The following is a 25567-nucleotide window of genomic DNA, read 5'->3' on the forward strand; positions in this document are numbered from 1 at the left end:
CTTCAGAGCGTATCTTCTGACCATGAACATGCCTATGCCTGGTGTTGAGGACAGAAGATGCTTGCCTGGAGCAGCTCTCTGCAATGGAATGCCCACATCCTGAAACCACACACTTTTAGTGGGGTGTGTGTGTGTGTGTGTGTCCTCTGTAGGAATATCAGAATTTCTTTAAACTCCTGAAGGACACAATTTTCTTGCATTGTCAAGGACATAAGTATATTAATTATACCTTTTCACTTTCTGTATTCTGATGTTTTGACACTTGTGGCCTTGCTGACCCCAAAACTGCCTCTCTCAGGGCCAGCCAATTCCGAAAGAGAGTAAAAGACTCAACCTTTCATGTGCCTTTCATGTGCAAATTAACGAATCCAGAGCCCACACCCCCACCCACCTCCTCCATCAGGCTTTTACACTCTGTGCCACTCCTGTTCCAATCACCCCAAGCAAGATACCCCTAGGCCCCAGACACCTCTGAAATTATTCAAACTAGCAATCCTAAATGAGCTTACTCTACCACATTCATTCTCTCCATGAAAACCACAATTAAGCCTCTTTCTCATGTTTTCCCCTCATTCCTTCTATCTCCTGACAGACTCTGGTGCTTCCCTGTGAGGCACCCATGGCCTGGCATGGCCCCTTCTCTTTCTTAGGAACTGTAACAAACTATCCAGTTGCAATTGTCTCCTGATTTGTTGGCCTCACCAAACCTAAATAAAAATTAAATCTACATTGTGAAACAATAAAAAAGCCATGCTTCACTCTTTAACCGTCACCTAAGCATTTATGGCTCAGAAGCCTGGCTTCAGGAACATTTATGGTTGCAGTGGGTGGGGTGCGGGGGAGTGATACTGTTTTCCGCCATGGAAATGCAAGTAGTAAGGGCAATTGTATCTCTGGTATTGAATTTGGAAAAGGCAAATTTATCCTGCTGCATGTGATGTCAAGGCATTAATGTCTTGAGAGCAGAATAGCAAACTTTTGTATCTTCTTTCAGGAAAAAGGAGATCACTTTGCAGTCTCTAGGAATGGCAGGCATCCGCAGAAGGAACAGTTGCATATTCATTGAGACGACACCACATACTCGGAGTCATCTGTTCCAGAAATATTTCATTTAATATTCATAAAGTCAGACTCTCCACATCTTTCCATTTGCCCTCCCCTCTCCAGCCACACAACACCATGAAGATTTCCCTGAACACACCTTTTTTCTTGTCCCTTTATCTTTGCTCACACTGTTCCCTTGGCCTGGAATACCGTTCCCTCTCCTAGCCATTTTTGCCCACCAGGATTCTTTTATCCTGCAAGTTTTAGTTTGCCTCCATGATGGAGACTTCCCAAATGCCCCTTAGTCTGGAGGAATTGATTCTTCCCCTCCTCTCTGACATCTCTTTCCTGTTGCCTTCACACCCACTTCAGCCCTCCCTAGAGAGTGACCTTGGGCCAGTCTCAGTTTCTGCACCCGTAAATCAGGATAAGAAGAGAACCCCTTTGCAGAGGGGTATAAGGGTATGAAAATGGCATGAAGCCTGACACAATATAAAAGTGCTAGTAAGCTGTTCAAAAAGAAGGAAGATGAAGAGAAATGATAGCTGCAGTTCAGTAAGTACATAGGAAAAACCACACTAAATGAGTGCTTGCTCTGTGCAAGGGGTTCATCCAAGTGTATGCTGCATTATCATTTCAACGTCCAGTGAGCAATCCAAATGCTCAGTACAGGCTGGAGGAAGGAGAGGTCACCATGGCAATGAGAACAAGCTTCTTGGACACAAGGGTTTCGAGGTGAGCAGATTTCAGACAGTGGGAAGCAAAAAGCAAGACTACCTTGAGCAGAGGAAATACAACAACAAAAAAAGCTGTCCCAGGGATAGGGAATGGGTCAGCCCACAGGAGTGACTGAAGCAGTCCTTTTACCCACTCTATCTTGATTACTCATGGGATGACAGGTGACACAGTGATGGAGAGTTATGTTCAAGGGCTTTGGTGTTACATGGGCTGGAATTAGAATCCCAGTTCTGCCACTTCAGAATGTGAGGCCCAGAGTTAAGTAACTCACCTCTCTAGAGCTCAGCTTCCTGTTCTGTAAAACGTGATGGTTTTGTAGGGACCTACAACTTATGTGAGCACCATGTTTGGGCATGGAGTAAATGCTCAGTCAACTGTAGTGTTTGTTACTAATATAAGCAGGGTTTATACAATTAGGATACTTCTATTTAAGAGAACTATTGTAAGGGTTAAAGGAGATGATAAACAAAGCTCCCAGACAGTGCCTAAAACATCATAGGTGAGCAATAAATGCAAAGTATTATTGTCAGTGGTGGCAGTAATAATACTGATATAACATGCACCAGGCTCAGCATTAACAGCAGGGGTTTCTGAGAACAAAAAGAAAGAAGACAGTATTAAGAACAACAATAAATAGCAGCATATTACATGCCAGGCACCAGGCTAGGTCTTTTCCATGCACTAATTTGTTCCTTTATACAGCCGCATGTATAGGTAGTATAATTTCCAGTTTTCCATTGAGGAAGCTCCTACCAATACTCTTAAGCAGGATTTGGCAAATTCTTGGGTAAACGGCCAGGTAGTAAATATTTTTGGCTTTGGAGGCTATGTAGTCTCTTTTCCAGCTAATCAATTCTACCACTGTTATGTAAAAGCAGCCCAAGACAATATATGAATGAGCCAGTATGGGTGTGTTCCAATAAAAATTTATTTACAAAATCTGAAACTAATGTAACATATGTGTGTGTGTAACTGTACTTCAGTAAAAATTAGGAAAAAAAAAAACAACGCTGGCAGTAGTAAGATCTGGCCTGTGGGTTATGGTCTGTTGACCTCTGCTTTAAGCCATTGAGATTTTTGAGGTTGTTATGACAGCATAACCTAGACCATACTATCTGATAAAACCACTACTACACTTGACAAAGGGAATCCTGCTGGAAAGTGGTAAAGAAGTAATGGCACTTCTGTGTTCCTCTAAAAGAACATTTGTTAAAACAGAAACATGTAAAACTGACTTGGGTTCAGATTGTTATTTAATCTGGTTGAATCATATCAGTGTGATTTCAGTGCCTTATAGAGAGGGCACATCCCGGACCTTTGGCCAGAAATGCTATTCCATCCCCTTCTCACCTGATTTATTCCAACTCATCTTTCAGATCTAAGATCAAGCCTCTCTTTCTCCAGGAAGGCCAAACTAGAACCAGATTAGATTTTGGCAGAGCACTTAAGTTCTTTTTCTCATTATAAGCATATTACTGAAATTATTTGATTAATATCTTTCTCTTCTACTGGATAGTAAGCTACAGGAAGGCCAGAGCTATATCTGGTTTTGTCCACTGTGGCATCCCTAACCCAGTGTCTGGGATGTAGTTGATACTCAATAAATATTTGTTGTGTCATAAAGCAATTAAGACAGATCATTAGTAGACACTTTTTATTGGTGACTCACAGAGCTGCAATGAACAATCCAAGGTAACAAAATTATTATGTGATTGAGCTATAATTCAACCCAGATTCAGCTGATACTCAAGCCTTGATCTTAAGCAGAACACCCTACTGCCTCCCAGGAATCTTGAGATAACATATGTGGGAAATAAAAGTACCAAAGAAAAGATCACCTTGGCCAAAAGGTAGGAAAGTATGGGGAGTTCAGTGACTACTTCCAAAATAAGAAAGTTCAAAATTTTTCTTTGTTTTACTAAGAGATTCCAAGTGATAGCTAACAGATGTCTTATGTTTGCCCACACACTACTGCAAAATAATTTTTTAATTAGTTGCCAGCATTAAAAAAGGAGAGATTACACCCAAAAGTATGGATTTCCTGCTTCTCTTAAAGGCAGAGATCTGGCATCTCTGGACCCCTAATTCCTGAGGCCAAGAATCAACTTTAGACTGAGCCTCTGCTCTCCAGTTATAGCAGGCTCCACTCAGATGGCTTCTCCGAAATACAAAACCTACCTGGGCCCTGCTACATTGATATGGGAACACCTGGGTTATATGGAGACTTGGTAGTGAGGATTTAGAGGAGGAGGGCTACAAGCTGAGTAGAAAGATAGGAGAAAGTGATTATTTAGTTTCCTTTGGAAAGGATATCAAAAGGCAAGAAGGAAGGAATGGAGAGAAGGAGAGGGGCAAACAGAAAGAGAAAGAGAGATATTGTAGTGGTGAAATTAGAAGCCAAAATAGAAATACTAAGGAGGTGGGAAGTTTTCACCTTAGTGATAGTATTATAAATGTCTAAACACAGGACAGGGGCAGGAAGAGAAATCAGCTCCTGGAGCACACGGCAGTGAAGGAGGATGCATCCACAGTGCTTCCGATTAGAATGATCAGATTTAGTACCATATGATACAAGGGGTTCTGAATACCTAAGAGAGTTATCCAGATGCAAAATACTAGAAACTATCTCACTCAAACCTTCCACATCTTGGAGCTATGTTTAAGAGCAGTGGTCAATAAACTGCTCTATAAGAAGATGTGCACCATTTTGCTTACCAGTCCCTGTGACAACCTTGGGAGTTAACTTAAGACTTCAGGACATGAAGGTCTATTTCACAGCCAAGGTTGGCCAGTGAATTTAACAATCATGATACTTTATATACCATAAGGAAGGAGAATTGTTTCAGTCCTGGATAGTAAAAGGGCTGATAAATCCAAAAAAGGGAAAAAAAATATGACCCTAGAATCACAGTTTGAAAGAGCAGTGAAAACAGGTCAGCAGTGAAAACAGCAGGTCAGCCCTAGGTTAAAATCCTACACTACCACTTTATAGTGGTATGTCTTTGGGATATTTACTTTATTTCTCTCAGACTCAGTATTCTCATCTGTAAAATGGGGACAGCACCATCTGTTGTGTAAAACTGCTATAACAATATACTAACACTAGGTTTATAAAGTCTGTAGCACATACAGGTTGCTCCTTCCCAGCCCTCCCAACCCCCAGAAACAGGCATAGTAAGGTCAACCATTTGCATTGTCTTACTGTCTTTACTTTTGAGAGTACTAGCAAAATATATAAGAAACTAGACCACTACAGTCTTTCAGCAAGTACAATGTCTTTCTCTAAAATAAAAGTGTATTACTTCAAAGAAATCATGGCTTCCGTGAACCTATCTACAGAAAGCATACAAATTATGACTACCCTAAAGACTTAAGTTGCTTTATGTTTTTAGATTAATTTTCAAAAACATGAATGCTCCAGCTTTTAAAGATCAAACATCCAGGCAGGCAGTGTAGTTAAATATTTTTCCTTCTTAAGAAATAGTTATTACTTCTTAAGGCTGAACTTTGAAGATACTGTTTATCCTTTGCATGTTTAATTAAAGCTCTTAAATTTAATTCAGGTATTCTCATTAAACCTGTTTCTTTAGAAGATTATTTTAGCAAAGTTAATATTTTCTTTTACTAGGTGTTAATATAAACAGGGTAGTTTACTTCAAGTTTTCCTTGAGGAGACTGCAACATTCAAGGCTCACCCTGCCACCACCTGCCCCACCCCCCGTTCTAATTCCTCCCTGCAGCAACAGAAAACGAGGAAAATTGCTGCCACATGTGCCTGACTTGCAATCCACACAAGCCCCATGGACTCTGCCTACAAATGAGCCTAACCCCAGGGCTGAGATGCATTGCACAGCTACTAAATGGCAAAGGACTTCACTGAGATTACTTTGGTTTTGCCCAAATGTGAAAGGTCACATAGTATCACAGCCCAGCTCTCAAAAATAAGTCTGTAATAGCAGAAACGTTGGAAACAATTTTACTGACCATTTACAAAAGAATGATTGACTAAAACATGGTAAATGGAATACTGGGCAGCCGTGGACAGTGAGACAGGTCTGTGCACTGATATAGAAGAAACTTAAGAAACAGTAAATAAAAAAAGACAGTGATTGCTTTTCATGTCTAATATGATCTCATTTATGTTTGGAAAATCCCCACAATTATATATATATATATATATGGTAACTATGTATTTGGAAGTATACACCCTTAAAATGATAAGGGTGGTTACTCTTGGGGAGGGGACACACTTTCGAGTGTTCAGAAAGATAGAAGAGGAATTTATTTTGTTTTTATTGTTTATTTTACATTTTTAATTGACAATAAAAATTTATTTTTGTATTACTTTAAAACTTAGAAATAAATAAAAATCAACCTGTAATAGAAAAATGTGTCCTCCCACGTAAAGAGGTCTAAGTTGTCCTGTTTTGACTCATGAGGTTGGATGAGTAGACAACTCAGTTTTTCCAGGTAGAAAGGGCTCATGGGTGGCAAAAGGAGGGCCAGAAAACTTTGGGCAACAGTACCGCTAGCTCTTGGGGGGAAGGGAAATTCCTTTCCTGATATCCAAGGAGATGGGGTGGCTCAGGTGCCATGCCAAAACACCCACTGCTCTTGTAATTCAATCTCTTGGCCACTGCTTCTTCTACTGTTACCAACACCCTCCTTTTCTCTCCACCTGATGTCTTTTGTTTGCTGCCTCATAGCTTCTAAGTACTTCCTCTTTAGCTCTCTCTCAATTTTTCTAACACTGTACATAGGGGTTTTGTGTCTTTATACCTTGAGTTCAAACACCCCAAGAGAGCACAAAATATATTTAATGAACTCATCTATCATTCCATATACCTCTCCAATCCCATTTAATCTTTGGAACAGATCTCTGGAATTCAAGGAGACAAGTGACTTACCCATCTAGTTAGTCCAATCTAAAACCTTAGAATCTGTCCTTAATTCCTCTCTTGCTTTACTTCTGCCTCTATATCCAATTCCTCCACATCCTGACAACTATCTTTCCAAAATCATCAGCAAAACCATCCTCTTTTCTCCACCTCCACACCATCACTGGATCCAGGCCACCATCATTCCTTACCAGGATGCCTGCCTGTGGCCTCTTAGGCCATTCTCACACAGCAGCCAGAATGGTCTTTTACGAATGAAAATCAGACCACCTACCACCTTGCTTAAATCCTGCCAGTGGCTTCCCATTGCACTGTGAACCCAATCTTATTTCCTTGCTGTGGCCAACAAGACTCTCCTTGGCCTGGCCTCTGCCATCTCTCCAAGTTTACTTTCTCCTACTCTACACTCAAGCACCCTACTTGGGCCTCACTGGTTTCTCTTTGTTCTGTGTACACAAAGCTCACTCCTTCCTGAGAGCCTGGGCACTTGTGCCTCCCTCTATCCTGGGACCACTTTCTCATCTAGCATACTTACTGTTAAATGGTACTTTTCATATATGTTTCTTTTCTCCGCCACCATCCCCCAAATTTACATTTGACTATAAGCTCCATGCAAGCAGGGATTTTTGCCTGTTAGGCTCACTGCTCTATCCCTAGTACTTAGGGTAATGTCAACTTTATAGAAGACGTCAACAAATACGTGTTGAATGAATAAAGGAATGAATAATTGAGCAAATTGTCAGGTGGTACAGAGCTAGGAAGACACAGACATAGGACCCTAAAGCAGTCTTGTTTCAGACCCCAGAACTGATTAAATCAACCTTTATGCTATACATATAGCTCATTTACCCATCCCATCCCTATTTTTCACCTCTACACACACACACACACACACACACACACACACACACACACACACACACACACGGGAAGCAAGCACACCAGGCACAAAGAATTACTCACTGTTCCTTGTATAGGCCACATTTTTACCCTCTATACTATTTCTTCTGCTTCAAATAGCACCCCTCCCCCCCTTTCCATCACAGATAACACTGTTCCTCCATCAGGGTCACCTGAAAGTCCACTCCCCACCTGTCTTAACTCCCTCCCCCCACAGGCATGTTAATCCCTGGTGTTTCATAGTTCTCTGTTTCTGCCTTTATTATTGAACATATTCTCTTAATGTTATCTTTGGTTCTGAGTCTCCAAATAGGGAGACGGTAAGGACAAGGGGATGTCATCTAACCTACCCTGAGGTTTCTCAGTCAATATGTATTACAGATAATTCTTAAAATCCATTCTAAGTATGACCACTTTGTATACATAAAAGTTTTATAAAATAAAAAAGGCTATCAAAAGTACCAGGTAGTAACAACCTCATAAGACTGATATGAGGATGATCTGACATCATAAATGGGCTTGCCACCTGGTAAATGTTTAATAAATATGATATACTTCTATTGTTTCAGTTAGTAATATATAAGACTTCTTGTTAGCAAAATGTGTCAAATTGCACTAATGCCATTAGTAACCTCATTCTACTGATTTTTTCCATTGCAAGCACCTAAGGGAAAAGCACTTTAATTATGTTTATCATCAGTATAAAGCATTAGGTGGCCAATAAAAATAAGAACTATATGCTTTAGAAATGTTGCTAACTCAAATTAAAATTTTCAGCTTATAGATAGTGCAATGCCCAGCATAAGACTTTGTGTAATAATTTCTAAAAGACTGGCATTATAACCAAGTACTACAAAAATGAAAATATATGCAAAGCTACATTCACCTTCCCACAATAGTCACTCAATACAATATCTTCCTGGGCTCAGAAACACTCCCAAACCTTGCCAAGATTTTTTGATAAAACCCATACTTCCAGTAGCTAACAGAGGGAATTGAACAAAACTGGATTTTGCAGAAGCAGGAAAAAATATGTCAGGATGACTCCATCCTCAAGAAACTCACTGTCAAGTGAGAGAGCAATTCTGGAGACTCAATGGCAAGCACTGTGCTGAGAGGGAGCAGAGAAAGCAATCAAGGAAACATCATCTGGGGATTACGAGCATAAATAGGTATCTGCCAGGACCTAAAGATACATGGAGAAATGAAGATGTGAAATTTGTCCAAATGCAAAGAAAAAAAAAAAAGGAAATGAGCCCGCCAGAACTTAATCTATACAAGTTCTATAACTGAACAAAAGAAATACTTTCAAAGTGCCTATGTCTTAATTCTCTCTCAAATATTACATAAATTAATGAGCATTCTTTTCCTTTTTATGTTCTCAAATCCACTCTACAATATACTAAGATATCTTGATAACGATCTTAGCTCTATTGTATTGCACCCAACATATGGTATCACTTTGAAACTCACTTTCTAGAGAAAGACTAGAGAAAGCTGGTTTAGTTCTTCTAGAGTGGGATTTAGATAAAGTCAATTTACAAAACACACACCCCTGCCCTCTAACAATTCACTCCACAGTAAATGTGCTTCTCCTTTTGTAGTACTTGAAGCTTCAAAATTGGCACAAAGACAGGATACAATTAATAAGGTTTTACGACCTGTATTTCATTTTTTATATACTTTCCTTCTCTAAAATATATAAGATAAATATTGAGAATTCCTTGAGCTAGACTTATGTTTTACTAATAAGAAAACACCCAGATTATCAAATGAATAGAAGAATCCAAGCAGGCAAAATAAAGTCTTCTAAACTTCTAGGCTGAGTGTGAAATAGAAATTAGATCCTCTGATCACTGATAGCCACCAATGTGGGTGAAAGAAATGATGTCAAGCAAAAACCATGTGGCCCTGGACTGTGCCTGGCAAGCCAAGCCATTTCTAGGGAAGTTCTCGAGGACAGACCCCGCCTAAATGGAGTGAGTCATTAGCAGGTCCCTGACATCAGCCAGCTGCAAAGTCTTACAGCAACTGGCTAGATTGAAAAAAGATTTCCAAAGCTTCAACATAAAAAAGCTCAACTGATTCAGTTTCCCTATCAGATTTCCCAATGCTTTCTTCTAGGTCTCTCTCTTACATCTAAATTTCCTCCTCATAAAAACAAAGACTTAGAAAAGGTAGAAAAAGTTAAAATAAGACTTTTTCCTTCTAAAAAGTGTACTTCAGTTGATTCAGTAAAAGGTCTGAAATCATCTTCAGGGTCACCATCAAGTTTAGAATACTTGTAGCAGAAAAAAAAATCTGTATAAATAAGGACATAATTTCCCAGGATAAGTAGGTGGGAGACATCTTGTGGCATATCCATGTCACTAAGAATGAAATTCAAAGAGCCTACGCAGGTCACCGCTCATTTATTTTTACTTTGTTTTCAATGTTTTCTTACATAAATTTCAAACATATACAAAAATACAGAAAACAACACAATGAACCTCAATGTACCCAATCCTCACTTTAACAAGTACCCACTCATGGCTACTCCTGTTTCTCCTATGAACCCAAATACAGCCCCTTCTCACCCCCTAATTATTTAAAATTGAATTCCAGATGTTATATCATTTCATCTGTAAATGTTTTAGTATGGATTTTTTTAAAGATAAGAACTCTATATTAAATTTTAATAATTCCATCATCACACCTTAGAAGAATTTACCAGTGATTCTTTACTATCATCAAACTTCAAATTTCCCCAGTGGCTCACAGTTTTACCATTTTGCTTATTTGAATCAAGATTCGAACAAGGTTCATACATTATGATTGGCTGATATGTCTCTTAAGTTTTTTTGATCTACAGTTTCCCTCTCTACCTCTTTCTCTTTTTCGTTGAAAACTTTTGTTGTTGTTTTAAAATAAGAACAAAAACAGAGTCATCTATCCTACAAGGGTTTTGCACGATGGGGAACTTGCTCCTGCATCCCTTGGAGCTGTTTGCCAAGTTTCTTTCTGTCCTATTGCCAGTAAAATTCAGGCTTGATTTTTCTGACAAGACTGCTAATTACAGTAGAGTGTACTTGGATCAGGAGGCATGTACTATTTGATGTGACATGCATTAAAACTCAATCCTCAGATCCATTAATTAAATCATCAGAGGTTGCAAAATAAATATATATTTGCATCCCCTTAATCTCTTAGGTCAACAATAACATACCTTATACACTTTTGTACCACCTTCTTTTTTTTCCATTTAACAATATATTCTAGAGGTCACTCGATTATCAGTATATAGGGATATTCTTCATCATTTACACAGCTACAAGTAATCCATTTTGTGGATCACAATGATTTATTCAATCAATCCCTTCCTGGTAGAGATCTTGGTGGCTTCCAGACTTTTGCTATTACAGATAGTGTTGCAATGAACAGTTTCTGATATTTTATATTTCTGCCAGTGTATCTTTGGGATCTAGGGATTGTAGGAAGAATTGGGATTGCAGTCAAAGGTAAGCATGTGTAATTTGTTAGATGTTGCCAAATTCCCCTCTGAAAGGGGATATACCATTTTGCATTCCATCAGCAATGTTACTAAAGAGCTAGTTACTCCCACAGCCTTACCAACAAATAGAGTACATTTCAAGTCTTTGGAATTTTTGCCAATTATTTTTCAATGTAGAGTTAATATGCATCTCTCTTATCCTGTGTCAGGTTGAGCATCATACATTAGGCACTTTACATTCATTTTCCCATGTACTATGTATATATCAGGCCCATTATTCCCTAGGGTTGTTGGTTTTTCAGTTCTCTGTTTTTAAAAACCTTATTTTATTAGGGATCTGAACCTTTATTTGTATAGCTCCAAGTATGTGGCCCAAGTTGTTATCTGTCTTTTACCCTGCCTGGGATACTTTTTGCCATGCAAAAATTCTTTACTTCATGTCATCAAATGTATCAATCTTCTACATTATGGTTACCAGCTCTTGATTCATAGTTAGGAAGGTTTTACCCATACATAAGTTATAGAGAGCAGTCAATCTGTATTTTCTCCTACTACTAATATCAAAGCATTGCCTGTGACTGGATACTTTCATCGCTACCATGATGCTACATCTCATCTAATTCTCTCACTACAACTCCAGTGATACAGGAGAATAACAATAGATCCAAAAAACACTTTTGGAGTAAGGCACTGCTCTCAGAGCTCATATACCCCAGTGGGGGGAAAAAAAAAGCAAAAGGTCCTTTCCTTCAAGAAGTTTATACTGTGATGAACTTGTCCTTCTATATAAGTATTAGGTTAATAAAGGGATAAATACTTAAGTGCAGCACAGTAATGAAAACCCCAGCTAAGCCACAATGTTCCTGAGGAATAACTTTTGTGTCCTACACAATCCATATGAAGAGATTTTATCTGAGAATATGACTCTTGAAAACTTAAGGATTTGTAAATGAAAATGAAAAAAGCTCTAGGCATTAAAACAATTTCTCCTTTTGGTTAGGTACTTTCATAGACTTACTCAGAGGCCCTGTTGTATGCCCAAGGTTTTTATGGGATTGTTCTGTCAAGCAACCAACAATTCTCTAGATTGAATTTTTCATGAACCAACCCTAGTGAATGCTCAAAGACAAAAAGAATTACAAATAATCTTAATTTGTTTTCAATAATCATATTATAGGTAATAATGTTGGCAACACTATTTACTTCTGTATTCCTGGCACATCGCATCATGCCTAACACACAGGAGTAACTTTATAAATGACCTACTAAAGATCCAACAAAGAAGGTTACCAAAATGATGCTGTACACCTAATTTTCATATCTTAGTGCTCTGTCCCTTTCTCTTTTACACACACACACACACACACACACACACAAAACACATGCATTCATAGCAAGGTGCAAATGATTACATTTCCCCAAATTAACTCTTTAAAATTCATGTATATTTTTCCACAAACGTACACTTTGATTTTGGATGGAAGGGAGGTTGAAGAGTTGAAAAACCCTAAGCTCTAGATTTCTGGCAGTTCCAAGCAGTTTTCCAAGTCATGCCTTTCCCTTCTCCCTGTACTGCCCTCAGAAGAGCTGTCAAAGATGGTCATCACTAGGGAGAGAGCTGACACCCAGCTTTACTGGCACTAGGCAAAGGAGTCACATTCAGTAAATGAGGAGTTACATCTTCTCTTTTCCTTCATCTTTGGCTAGATCTTAATGGCAGAACTTATGATCCGTCCAGTTTCAAATTAATAATTGCCAAGTAGTATTTTAGATACCAAACATCATTCTGTTATAATCATAAGGATTTAAGAAATCACTACATTTGAAAATAAAATTAAAAATAATTGCAAGAAAATAAATTTCATACATTTAAGGACAGAAATGCTTGCAATAAAAACAAACTTCTAGGGTTAAAGTGATTCTCATCTATACAACTTTTTACCTCACGTATTTTCTCCCTCTCTCCTTTTTAATAAAACAGAAGGGGGAAAGTATATGTCTGTGTGGAATAAATATCTGTATTTAATTTTAAAAAGGAATAAAGTTCATATGAAAATGAGTAAAATATTCTTGCAGAAGCCCTGCAATTTAACTTCACTCTTTACATTTTGGTTTGATATGTAAATATACACATAAAGAAACCCAACCACCACAAATGTTAGCCTTTTTCCAGAAGAATGGAGGTAAGTGCTACAAACGCGGGTCCGGTGTCAGGAGAACATAATCATAATGTAAACTGGTTATTTCTAAATGGTGCCCCCAAAAGGAAAAAAATGAATGGAAGTACTTAATAAATTCTGTTTCCCATAAAATTCATACCAAAAAAGAGTGAGAGAGAGAGACAGAGAGGGAGAGAAAGAATGTGAGCTTGGAGGTCAGTGAGAGTTTTGTTGAATTTCCCTCCTCCTAAATTCTGTCATCTCCTTTTTAAAGCAGCAAGTCAGCTTCCCACAGACATGACAGAAATGCATTCTTTTTTGCTGCAAAACCATTTACCATTAAGTAACACTTACCAGAGGACATGTATTTTCCCACAGAAGATTGGTTAATTGGATATTGTCACTTCCAGTTGCAGCTTAATATAGTATAGACAATGACTTTTCAAACAAAAGTGTAACCAAACAAAAGTATTAACAATCTATTTCTTTTGTTTCAAAGAATATAAAGGGCTCTGACTCCATCTCTCAACATTCTGAAACAACAGACACAGATTAGGAAGGAATCTAATGTAGAAATTAAAATGATTCTGTTATCTTAATTACACGTTTAGCCACACAGAAATAACATCCCGATGAACTCAAAAACAAGAGCCAAATTCTTTTGTTTCACCAGAAAAATAAGTTGCTCACAATAAGTTGACAAAGTAAGGATTGGAAAGTTTTTGATTAAAAAGGAATTTTTGTTGGAACACTTATAATGAGATTTGAGCTGCAGTAACAATATAAAATTGAAAGCAGAATTACATACAAAATGAGTACTGTAAAATATCATTATTTTAGTACAATGGAAAATAAGGTGTTTGTGGTTTTACTCTATAAATTCTGTGTTGTCTGCTCATATGTATTCCTTCTTGGCCGTCCTCTGAACAGCCATTCTGATTTCAGAGCCTCCTGCACCGACATTCATTTGTGGTAGGGGGAACCCACACAATCAACATCTTCTAAGCTCTACATTTTCCCTCCATTTTATTGGCTTTTCAGGACTGATTCAAGCCCATGCATCTCATTGGTGTTCAGTTACAGGGCAGACAGTGAATTTTCCTAATCCATTTAGTGTGCTGACAGAGCCATGTTCACAATTTATAGAATTTCCTTTTAGACATCTACCTATTTCACAGTTCATTAAGACTCAAACCGAACACCTGTATTTATGAAGTCAAAAGCAATTTTATACTAACAAGGTGTTAAATAAGGCATTCTCTGAAAGCCTGAACAACAGTAACAACAACAGAAGCAATAGACTCTTGACCTATGGAATGAAATCATGCCTATAGCTACCTGCATCATCCTTTAATAGGGCAGAAATTGGCGTGGAACTGCAGCCAACAATCTTAACATATTTTAATTCCTCCACCACAAGTCTCTCATGTTTTACCCTAAGAAAGCAAGAGTATGGGACTACCTTGCACATTTCACCTAGATATCTAAAATCTGCCAAATAGTCAAAAATCTTAGGAAGTGAAATGTGGCCCCATTAAACAATGTCTTCACTAGATACAGGGACATTTTCAGCATTCTGGGGCCCACAAAGACTGACCCTGGCTCATTTTTATGTAACCCCAAAGTTTTCACATCATTAATAAAGAGAGATTCAAAACAAAGCCTACAGACATTAGGGGAGAAAGTGTGTAGTTTGGCACTACCATCATAAATACCCTCAAAACGAAAAGGGAAGAAAATAAAATGCACGTAGCAGAGGTGGTGACCCCTATAATGACTGTGGTTCCCAACAGCTTTTTTTCTACCGGTAATAAACCATTCTGCAGACCTCCCAACTGTGGCCACCATGATAGTTACCGCTTTGCAAGTTTATGTCTTTTTCTTGCAGTTAGGAGTGTTATCAATAAAAATTTCAAATGATGCCTTTCCCAGTCAAATTAAAACATTTTAAAATGTGGAGCCAACAACAGGATTAGAATGGAAAAATACAAGTGATACCAGGATTTTATTTTGTATATTTTTTTCACCAAATCCCTTAATTTATTAATTTTAAAGACATTCCTTGCAAGTCTTGAAAGTGAGACAATGTACCCTCACACAGCACTGGGGTAATTTGACGGTCTTAAAAGTTGGTTTTGTCACATGCTACTAACTTCTTAAAAAAAACTTCACTTTTAAATGCCATGACGATGATGTTCATTAAACAAAAGTCTACCTCAAAAAAGTCATTTCAAATATCCTTTGAAGCTTGGACTGAAGTGATTGAAAAGGACTTCACTGCTTGCCAGTCAACCATGGCAGGAGGGCAGAAGGAAAGTTGAAATTACTGGTTAAAAGTAAAGGAGCACTGCTTATAAATTCCACCTTATATATTGTGGCAAATATTATTTCCACCCACTTAAAAAAAAACTCTTTTGCTTAAAATGTGTGAATTCAGAAGGATCAGTTCCTCAAGTAACTGGAATCATTTGCAAAGCCCTGTTTGAATGCATTTATCTCACAGTCCCTGGAGACCACAAAGCATTCCCAACTCCTAGTCACAGTTAACCTGTATACACAAGAGTCTGAGACTCATCATGAAGTGGGGCAGAGGGCCCACCTCAATGCAGAAAACCAAGAAACAAGGAGTCATGCTTGTTATGTTCTTTTCTCCATGTATGAGCAACATATTCATTGTCAAAAGCTTGATTTTTATGATCCACCTTGAAAACTGACAGCCCAAGTCTGCTTTCTGGCTGTGTTATCAAACTGAAACATCTTTGGCTGAAAAAATGCCACCATTGGTTCAGAAAACACTTCCTGATCCTCCAGTAGCACCTTGCTGAGGAAACGATCTCCCTGAAGAAATGATCAGCTCCACTTCTGTTAAAATGCATTTAATTTTTTACCTTGCAAATGTACAACATGTGTATCATAGACAATTTAAAGATCACCTGAGTCTCCAACACAAGGAGAAAACACAGGAAGATACCACTGTCCATTCTTTTATTTTTTTTAACAAAGTATGCATGCATAAGTATATGTATATACACATAATCATAAACATCTTTAAAGATATAAAAAGTAAATACTATACAATAAATTCTTAGTATACTAGGATTCCAGACTTCATGAAAATGGTCCCCTCTCCACATACTGGGAAATATCCTTCATTATTATGGCCATAATGTAACTGTTATTATAGCCACAGTGATACTATGAGGATTTAAGTCACAGAGTTATTCATTCTTAATGCTTCATAGCCAATACAGGGTTCTACCTAGTAAGCACTGAACAGGAGTGAACTCACCTGTTAAGACATGATTCGAAAACTTACATGAACTTTGCCATGAGGATTAAATGAGACACTGTAGGTCAGCTCCTTGACATAAAAAAAAGCACTCAATCCACAGGGGCCCTTCTAGAAAGCACTAAATTTCTGTATAAGAGCTCAGGGTTTGCAGTCCAAGACACTGTCTCTCACTATTGTGTGACGTTAAGCAAGTTACACATCTTCTCTGAAGCTCTATTTCCTCATCTTAAAAATGAGGTCAATAATACCAACCTCACAAGTTGTAAGTCAAGTTTAAAATAAGTACCACATGGGAGGAACATCTGGGTGGCTTAGTTGGTTGATCATCTGACTCTTAATTTCAGCTCGGGTCATGATCTAGGGATTCTTAAGTTCAAGCCCTGCATCGGGCTCCACACTGACTGTGCTGAGCCTACTTAGGATTCTTTTTCCCTCTCTCTGCCCCTTTCCAATGTTCCCTCTCTCTCTCCCTCTCTCAAAGTAAATAAACAAACTTTAAAAAAATAAAAATAAATAAAGTATCACATGGGGAACATTTAGCTATAGTTCCTAAAACTCAATCTAGTAGCCACAAGACACTCAACAGCCATTTGAGCAATGAAATTAAAGAAGTCCAACACCAAAGGTCATGAGATTATGGGTCCCACCTTGTCCAACACCTTGCACATGATGGATGCTCTATAAAATATTATCAAATGATGCTTCATTTAGGCAAGTCGAGGGAAGCATCTGTCTGAAGTACAGCAGACTGAAGCACTTCTAAGTAGATGCAGTAACTCATGAAATAATCAATCCAGCAGTGTTTGTAACCCCATAAATACCATTCCCTTTCTCAAGGAAAGTCAATTTGCTTGAGTGTGGACTCATAGAGGACCAGCTTTAATCAAAACATAAAACCTTAACATTATCCAATAATCACCTTAGCAACATTAGCCTTCAATTATATGAGATATAAATGGACCTTTCATACAGCTTACATACTTTAATCTTCAAAGATACTGAACATTTATTTCTGTTTGTCTTCTTTCCTTCCTTTATTTATATGCTTTTAAACAGTAGAAGGAAGATGAAGTCCAATTAAGATTTTGTGTGGAATATCATCAACCAGTGACAATGAAATCACTGAGTATTTATGGTAGTATAAATCAGTTCTCTATCATATATCCATATACCAAACAAAGTGTTGGCTGGATAAAAGCAAGAACCATATCCAGTCATTCAAAACTTATGTGTTGAGTGAAAAAATGCACAGAATCTATAGGACAGGGAGAGATCTTTAATGTGAAATTCTTGGAAATGCTTCAGGGCATCTGTAAACTACCTAAAATTATATACATGATTGCATGTGAATATAAACGTATATGTGCCAAGGTAAATTTTTCTGATGAGAGAGCCTATAGATTGCATGAAGTTCTCTTCTATACTGATTACATTTAAAAAAACAAACACAAAAATGTTATGGGCTCTTCTATGGAGCTGCCACTAACCTAATCTGGATATATTGCCCCTTCCCTTGCCTTTGTGAACGCAAAATCCCTACATACCTGCTAATAGGTTCTGAAGTGTCTACTTTTAAACAAGTAGAACTCTTCCCTGACCTATTCGGAACAGAAATGAGTACAAAAGCAAGCATAATATGCCACTGTCATATAACACATCTTCCAGAAAACATGCAAAAGACTTGCCAGGCCTGGCAGTTAGGAAATCATGCCGGGCTGGGGAAAAGTGTTACCTGCCGGAAAACAGAAGGAAGTCTCTTAACTTGGGGATAGAACAAAATAGATGGCACTTTCATAGTACCTTCATTTCTCTGTATCACTCTAAGACATAAAAAAGTGACCCAATTAAAATATAAAAGTTGTGGCTTGGTAAATGCAACCACAAATTCAAAAGAGACCCACTGAGGCAGAACACAGAGAACCCATGATTAACGAAGTGAGATGGGAGGCACCTGGGTGGCTCAGTTGGTTAAGCGTCCGACTTCAGTTCAGGTCATGATCTCCTGGTTCATGGGTTCGAGCCCCGCGTTGGGCTCTGTGCTGATGGCTCAGAGCCTAGAGCCTGCTTCGGATTCTGTGTCCCCTTCTCTCTAGGCCCCTTCCCCACTCATACTCTGTCTCTGTCCTTCTCTCAAAAATAAATAAACATTAAAAAAAAAAAGAAGTGAGGTAGGGTATTCCCCAAACATCCCTGACTTACAATAGTAATAATAATAACAGTAATGATGGTAATCAACACAATTTATAGCTAGAACCCTTTACTAGAGTCAAAGCACTTTTCACATAGATGCATCATGCTGGCACAGTGACTGCCATTTCATAAATCAAGGCATAGAGGCTCAGACAAGTTATTAAATGGGGGGGGGGGGGGCGAAGGCATGTCCACACATCTCCTGCTTCTAAATGCTCTGTTCTTCACACACTTTACTTCAGATCATAGAATAATAGCTAGGCCTTTCTTCTCCTTATGAATATGTTGGTAAGTATCACTGAAATACAGAAAAATAAGGTGCTAAAAAAGCCCATTCACTATTATCTCTACTGCCATGGAATTAATATGTTGGCAGATGGAGGTAAGTTGGTACATAGAAAACATCAAGGGAAGTAGCAAAACAAGAAACTTGGCTTTGGGGTCCTTTGAAGCCGGTTTAAAAAGGTAAAATGTTATATTACAAGCTATGTGGTATATATCTGTGTGCATGTAATTATTATTCCATTGATTAATTGCACACATGTCAAAGAGCGTCTGGGCATTTATACAAGTTAAAACAAACCAACCCAGGAGCCAAGCCACATAGCCGCAAACCCAGACAACTTGCCTCCTACCCTTCATTCTACTACCTCCTAAACGCAAACCCCCTGGTAGCAAAAGCCGTCCTTGCAGAGATGAACCTTTAAGCCAGTGGCATCTGTCCTTTATATCATATTCTAAGAGTAGCCAACTGGCTAGTTGATGGCACAGATTTTCCAGATAAACCAGCAAGGCTCTTCCCATTCTAGAGACAGCCCTCTTCTGTTTTGGCAAGAGCTTTTAGGAATGACCCAGGAATCTAATTGGAAGGAACAATCACATATAACCTCCTCCAAGAACAAGCACCATACCTCTCATATGAGTGTAAACTCAGGTCTTTCATTGTAGGGTGTAATGAAACAGAACATATCTCATTCACTGAGTACTTGCCCACTAACTCACCACCAGTTAGGTAGGGAGACTTATTTCTGTCTGTTTCTCCAAGAAGCAGGAAAATCACTTTAATGTACTTTACCCTGTTGGCAAAAATCCTTTGCTTATGATCCAACAATTAGAGCTAATTTCAACCTAAATTGCTTCCCCTTAGAGATGGACATCATTAGATAACTTTCTCCATTTCCATTTACAAAGATTTTAAAGGAAGAAAAAAGGCAAAAGAAATTTCCTTGGATGTTTCAGCTGATAAAATCATTAATCTCACACACCCAACTTCAAAGCAGGAAACCAGAAAATCTTCTTTCTCTGCACATTGAGAATAATTTTTTCTACTTCAAAGCACCATCTCTTTATTGGGTCATTTTAATTATTGAGCATGGGACAGAAGCTATCCTAATGTCACCACTGTCTTTTTCATGAAAAATGTATAGGTCTAATTTGGACTACATTAATTTGAGAGGAGTAAAATACTGAGGAGAGTATAAGAAAAGGGAAAGAGGCCAGAGGATATGGCACTCATCTGTGCAAGGTAGTGAGAGGGAGGTAGTGAGCCTTTCTGAGCTGACTTTTCTTTCTTTCCTGCTGAAAAGGAACCATCAAGAAGCCTGACTCCCTGTTTGAGTAATACCACAGCAGACTGCCTTGCTTCTCAAATTTCCTTCCACCTAATACACAGCAACAGAATTACACTAACTTTATTAGTAATGCTGGTATTTCCCCAACCCAACACAACTGTGTGTTGTGAATAACCACTGTGAAAACAAAACTGGACCCCCGTTCTACAACAGGGGTCAGCAAACAATCTGGCCCTGTTCAGAGTACAACTGCTAGAGAGAGGACCAGCCAGGCATTCCAACTCCCACTCAACCCTCTTCCTACAAAATCACAATGCCAGGGCTTAGGAAACTTTTCCTGTACAGGGCCAGAGAGTAAATATTTTCAGTTTTAAGGGCCAGATGATCTCTGTCGCTATTAAATCGTTCTGTTAATGCACAAAAGCAGCTAAAGACAACACGTAGATGACAGGTTGCAGCTATGTTCTAATAAAACTTTATTTACAAAGACAGGTATAAGGCAAGATTTGTCCCACAAGCCATAGTTTTTAACCCCTATTTAGACAAGTGCTAGATAGCAGAAATGTTCTATAGCTGTGCTTTCTCATTCACTAGTCAGTAGTCACATGTGACTATTAAATACTTGAAGTATGGCTAGTGTGCTACCGCTAGCTAATGTGCTAAGAAACTACATTTTAAATCTTACTGAATCTCAATTAAATTTGAATGGCCACATGTGACTAGTGGCTACAGTATTAGCACAGTTCTAGATACTATTCACTGCAGCCTCCTCAAACGAGATACAAGCTGTCTTCCAATTTATGGCATAGTTCAAATGTTTGCCTTGCAAAATAAAGTATCCGTGCTTTCAAATTCACAATAAAACTATATAAAACTGAAAATGATTTTCTTAAATGTGAGATATCTACCTCACTGAGGCCAAAATGATCATTTTGGTTTGCAGCAATCAAATAACTGCCTATTAGCCAATGTCAAGTGCATAGGGGCTGAGTCAGGTCCATGCCAAGGCCTATCCAATCTGGAAGTTGTTTCCTTTCACCTCTGGACACTCTGCTGCACCCTGACTGAGGGCACAGGCCTACTCCATGGCCATATTATTTCTAAGGAAAATCTAAACCTCCCCACAGACCCAAAAGCATATATGTACAAAAACACAGCTTAAAGAGTTCAAGAGAGAACATGTAACTCAATTAGATTGCCTTCTCCTACAGTAATCCACTTAACATACTGCCTCAACAGAAAACATCAGGGAGATTCATCGCATTCTTTGCTATTGCCCACATGCAATAATTTATTTTCTGGCAACTGTTTTATTTACATAGTAACTAGCTTGTGTTTTGCCTATCTTAGCAGGCCCAAAGATATAATACAATGAGGAGAAGCAAGGAAATAGGACAGTAACTTATATTAGGCTTTCTTCTAAGTTTGAATAAGAAATAACAAACCAGCACTTCTTGCCAATTAGCAATAAGTGCACCTCGGAAAAACCTCATTGGCTTAGATACTGCCACTGCACAAAACTTAAACCAACATTTCTTTCAAGAAACTCATACAAAAATCGACTTTCTTCAATGAGTAAAAGAATCTTGAAAAGTAAAGATACCCTTTAGGAAGTAACAAACCCCTGGAATCATGGGTGCCAGGACGGGGAACCTATACAGACACACAGTAAGTAAGGCAGATGACATTCTGACTTTTTTATGATTTTTGATAAAACCATTCTAGATCCAATGATTTATTTGTGGTTCCCAAATCCAAAAAACTCTGAAAAAAATGAAAAAAAAAAATCCCAGAGTGAAGCAAACTCTTTTGGTGGCACAATCAGACATGAACTGACAGCATGCTACTTACACAGTCTTAATTTATCTTACTTTAGTATGCGGAATTTTTTCTCTGCAGATATAGTCATGTGTTTGTTTACAAGGTGTTACTATATCCCCACTGGGAGTTTTATGCAATCTAGGATACATGCAATGGGTCTTACCTTTCTAAAATCCCCGGAATATCTGACATCCAAAACAAATCTGGCCTCAAAGGTTTGGATCTTCTAAAGAAAGCTGTCCAGGTAGGACGTTTTCTATCAACTCAACGTCTGGTGCCTGGCATCATGAAACAGTGCCTTACCTCAGTCTGAAGGATGGCAGCCCTCTGTTCTTTGGCAGTAAGCGACTCTTTAAGCACTTCAATGTGTTGCTTGCAATCTGAATTTTGATTGCTAAGAGTTTCAAGCTTTGTTTGTAAGGCAAGAAGTTCTGACTCCTTCTTTGAAAGCTCCTGCTTCAGCTGATCAATCTGTGAAACAGCAACAAAATTGCAAGAAATTAGAAGCCACAGTTCCTATTCTTTACATTTGAGAACTACCGATGTCTCTTAATTTTCAATAGTCAGCGATCATTACTCCAACAAGGCAAGCCATGAGTTTGCTTAAAAATGGCCTTGGTGGAGGGGGGGGGCACCTTGGTGGTTCAGTCGGTTTAGTGTCCACCTTTAGCTCAGGTCATGATCTCACGGTTCATGAGTTTGAGCCCCACATCAGGCTCACTGCTGTCAGAGCAGAGCCCACTTGGGATCCTCTGTCCCCTTCTGTCTGCCCCTCCCCGGCATGAGCTTTCTCAAAAATAAATAAACATTAAAAAAAAAACCAAAAAGATGGCTTTGGAAGTTCTTACAGGTCTGGAGAGGCTCTGTAAAGATGGCGTAGAGTACAGAAAATAGAAAGGTAAGGTCAGCAGACTGTCTTCTACCATCAACCCCACTCAGAACAAAGCTTCACAGTGGAATGGCGGCTTCCTGAACAGACGTACCCATGAAATCACATATACTATTCACCATTATCCTCAGAAGGGTCAACAGATTGCTAATGAAGGTAATTAACCCAAGACATACCCTGGTCCTTCTCTGCCATTCCACAGTGGAAATGATCATTCAAGGGCATCGTTTGACAAAAAAGAATTCTTACCCCCCTCCAAAAAAGTAAGCATTAAAGATTTTTTGTTTATATTAAATACTGACAAGATACAAAATAACATAAAATGATGTAAAGTATAAGGAAAAATAATACAAGAAACATCCATCATTCAATTCAGCAAAAAGATCATTAGAATTACCTGTGTCCCAACCCATTTCTATCTCCTTCAGAAATAATTATCACCCTCGATTTTGTGTTTGTCATTTTCTTGCTTATCTTTTTACCATATATTTTTTTTTACATTTCAACTTTATTTGTTCTGTGTATTTCTTTTTAGTACTTTGCTTTTTTCTACTCAATCATACGTCCTGAAGATTAAATCATGTTATTGTACATGAAATTTGTTCATTTTCACTGAATTCCACTGTAAGACTTCACCACAATTCATTTGCCCATTCTGCTATTAATAGACATTTTGGTTTGTTTCCAGGTTTTTTTGTTAAAACAAAAAGTGCTATTCTGAACATTCTTATATATATTACCTGGTATATGTAGCAAAAATAATCTAGGAGTTAAATTGCTGGACTACATAGTATGCACATCCTTAACTTCACTGGGGAACACCAAAATGTTTACCAAAGCTGTTATATTCACTTTCAGGGTCCCAAGCAGTGTGTAAGTGTGCCAGTCATGCCACATCTTCGCCGATGTCTTATGTCACCAGACATTTACATTTGTGCCAGCCTGACAGAGTTGTGGTAAATGATCTCCAAAGATGACTGTCACTTGTCCACACACGCTGCTCCTCACAACTAGAGGTAGAGTCTGTTTACCCTACTCTTGAACCTGGGCTAAACTGTGGCTTACTTCAACAGCTAGATGCAGCCAAAGTGTCAGCATGCCTGTTCTGGACCTTGTCTATAGGAGGACGGGCAGCTGGAAGCTGGCCACCATGTTAGATGTCTAACTGCCCCCCTGACCACCAAGCTGTGAAGAAGCCCATACCAGACACATGGACCGGCCAGGCCGAAAGACAGAGAGGCCTGGTAGAAATTGTGGCTCCTTCATCTTGTTCTTGGTCTTAAAGGGAAGAATTTCAATGTTTCATCATTAAGTTTGATGTTTGTTTTAGCTTTTTATAGGCGCTCTTAAGTTTCAGAAAGTTCCCTTTTATTACAACTTTGCCAAGAGTTGTTTTTTTTTAATCATTAAGGAATGTTTAATATTAATAAACATTTTATTCTGCATCTCATGATTTATCACACTTTTCACCTTTAATATGTTATTGTAATGAATTACACTAATGGATTTTTAAAATACTCAGCTCTCTTTGCACAACTATGAATAACTCCACTTAGTCATAATGTACTGTATTTTTTATATGTTACTGGATTCAGCTTGCTATTTTGTCAGGATCTTTCATCTATGTTTATGGATAAGACTGGTTTGTAATTTTCCCATTTTGTGCTGTACTTGTCAGGTTTTAGTACCAACTTAGAGTGCTCCTTTTTTTTAATGTGTTCTGAAATGTTTTGTGTAATTAAAATCTTCCCATTAGTGTTATTAGAAATCAACAGTAAAATCAGCTAAAGCTGGCATTTTCTTTCTCCAAAGACCATTACTTACTTCATCCATCATTAGTGGTTAAAGGAATATTCATGTTTCTAATTATTTGAATCAATTCTGATAACTTTTTTCTCCTAAGAATTTTTCATTTTATCTAAATACTCACCTTTACCTAGCAGGAAATTTTCATAAAACCACTTATCTTTTGATATCTATGGTATCTATGACTGTCTTCTTCATCCTAATACTCTTTAGTTTTACTCTCTTTTTCTTGATGAGTCTCAGCAGAGGCATGTCATGTTAAATAATCTCTTCAAAGAGTCAATTTTGGCTGTGTTCGTCGTCTAACATTCTTATTTTCTTTTTTTTTTAATTTTTTTAACATTTTATTTTTGAGACAGGGAGAGACAGAGCATGAACGGGGGAGGGTCAGAGAGAGAGGGAGACACAGAATCTGAAACAGGCTCCAGGCTCTGAGCTGTCAGCACAGAGTCCGATGCGGGGCTCGAACTCACGGACTGCGAGATCATGACCTGAGCCGAAGTCGGACGCTTAACCGACTGAGCCACCCAGGCGCCCCTAACATTCTTATTTTCTATTTCATTAATTTCTTCTTTTATTTTTTAATTATTTCTTTCCTACTACTTTTTTGGATTTATTCTATTTTCTTTTCATAATTTTCTAAGTTAGATACTTATCTAACTTTCACTTTTTCTTTCCAAATACATCTTAAGACTGTAAATTTCCCTGTCAGTATCACTTTAGCTTGATCCCACTAGTTTGATACATAATATTTTTTTTAATTTTTTTT

The 25567-nt window shown here is 38.2% G+C and overlaps 1 protein-coding gene across 9 annotated transcripts in view; it reads right to left on the reverse strand.

The window, feature by feature from the left end:
• Window positions 1–25567, reverse strand: part of ERC2 (ELKS/RAB6-interacting/CAST family member 2) — a 923200-nt gene that overhangs the window by 577096 nt on the left and 320537 nt on the right. For all 9 annotated transcript variants that reach the window (XM_045051699.1, XM_045051677.1, XM_045051694.1 and 6 more), the window contains one exon: window positions 22407–22574. In XM_045051699.1, the coding sequence (XP_044907634.1) occupies window positions 22407–22574 (168 nt within the window). The remainder of the gene's footprint in view (window positions 1–22406; window positions 22575–25567) is intronic.

This window comes from Felis catus, chromosome A2, assembly GCF_018350175.1.
Source record: "Felis catus isolate Fca126 chromosome A2, F.catus_Fca126_mat1.0, whole genome shotgun sequence".
Classification (NCBI taxonomy): Eukaryota; Metazoa; Chordata; class Mammalia; order Carnivora; family Felidae; genus Felis; species Felis catus.